At 31.2% G+C, this 1,617-nt stretch overlaps 1 protein-coding gene across 2 annotated transcripts in view; it reads left to right on the forward strand.

Annotated features, from left to right (window-relative positions):
* ZZZ3 (zinc finger ZZ-type containing 3) overlaps nt 1-1,617 on the forward strand; it is a 50,483-nt gene that overhangs the window by 40,415 nt on the left and 8,451 nt on the right. For both annotated transcript variants that reach the window (XM_004699315.3, XM_045291803.1), the window contains exons 8-9: nt 582-683; nt 1,364-1,459. In XM_004699315.3, coding sequence (XP_004699372.1) covers nt 582-683; nt 1,364-1,459 — 198 coding nt within the window. The remainder of the gene's footprint in view (nt 1-581; nt 684-1,363; nt 1,460-1,617) is intronic.

Consider the following 1,617-nt stretch of genomic DNA (forward strand, 5'->3'; position numbering starts at 1 on the left):
CAAAAGAATTCTTTCAAATGAGTTTTGAGACACATTTCTGTCTCATGAGGGTTGTTACAATTATGATAAGCTGAGTGGGTGATCAAAGACTTCAGGAAACCTTAATTTCAAGCATCCCAATCTGCATTTTTAGGCCTGTTGGGAAACTTGGAAGATAGATCACAATAATAAAGTTAAAAAACTTGAATGGAGGACAGTAGAAAGGATGGAAAAAGTCCTTTTCAGTATTCTGTCTTAAATCCAAATAATTTAATACATGTTTCGTCAAAACTATAGGGTAGAGCCTAGACATTTTTTACCAAGCAAAGATGATTAGTGTAAATCACTGTGATGTATAAAATATGTAAATATCTGTGTGAAATTTGGTTTTTAGTTAGTATCTGAATATTTAATCTCATTTCCCTTGTAAAGTCTTAATTTTCCAGCAAGAAATTTTCCTGTCATGAGGATTTCTAGTACCTTAATCCTTTAAGTTTGAGAGGGGAAAGTTATACCTTAATATAAAAAGGTAATGTATTTAGAGACTCACTTTTAAAAATTGAGTGCTTATTTTTTTAAATTTGGTCTTGGGTTTGGCTTAGAAAAAACTTGAACAGTTACTCTTGAAATACCCCCCTGAAGAAGTAGAATCTCGGCGCTGGCAGAAGATCGCAGATGAATTGGGCAATAGGACAGCAAAACAGGTAATTGAAGGAGTAGCCCCATATTATCAACATGCTTCTGAAAGATTTTTTTGGTGTTTTTTAGGAAGGTAAAGAGCTGACATCACAACTGATCTAATTTTCAGCTTTTGAAGGCTACTATAGTATATAGTTTTTTCTTAATACTATTTTATATTTTTCCATTCATTTCAGAGACAGGTAGAGAATTCTGCATTCAATTATTACTAAACACTAAAAAGTAAAAGTGTAGTAGCTTACTCTCTTTTGAAATCTTTTAAAATACACTGGTTGTGTACTTTTTGGCTTATTTAAGCTGTGAATAGATTGTAACTAGAATGCCTTAGTCAGTATTCTCCGGTTGTCTTTCTAAAAATGGATCGGGGAGTAAAATTAAATAAATAAATAAAATGGATCTAGCATATTCCTATCTGTATTAATAGATATATTTTTATGCCGCACGGATAAGTGTTTACAAGTTGAAAATTTGCTTAGCCTTAGAATACAACAAGTTTGAATTTATTTTAACGTTTTTCTTCTAGATTTAAACATTTAAGAAATTTGGCAGTTTAAAGTTACTTCTGGATTTATGACAATTTCAGTTTTCATTCATTGCATATATGCATGAGCATATTTTATTTTAAAGATAATTTTGGTCTTATATGTCTTATCAGTACATTAAAAGACCTATCATGTTTCCTTAGGTTGCCAGCCGAGTGCAAAAGTATTTCATAAAGCTAACAAAAGCTGGCATTCCAGTCCCAGGAAGAACACCAAACTTATACATGTACTCCAAAAAGGTAAAAAGAAAATAGATGAAAACAAAACTTAGATTAAGTTCTCATTTTATTTTGGAGATTTTTTACTCCAAGCATTTATTATATTAAACATAAACACAGGTAGGATTCCTATTGTAGTACTCCGTGGAATTCAGTGAGCTAAAGTGATGATAATTTTT

The sequence above is a fragment of the Echinops telfairi genome, unplaced genomic scaffold (assembly GCF_000313985.2).
Source record: "Echinops telfairi isolate 266 unplaced genomic scaffold, ASM31398v2 ScPeMD7_443;HRSCAF=831, whole genome shotgun sequence".
NCBI lineage: Eukaryota > Metazoa > Chordata > Mammalia > Afrosoricida > Tenrecidae > Echinops > Echinops telfairi.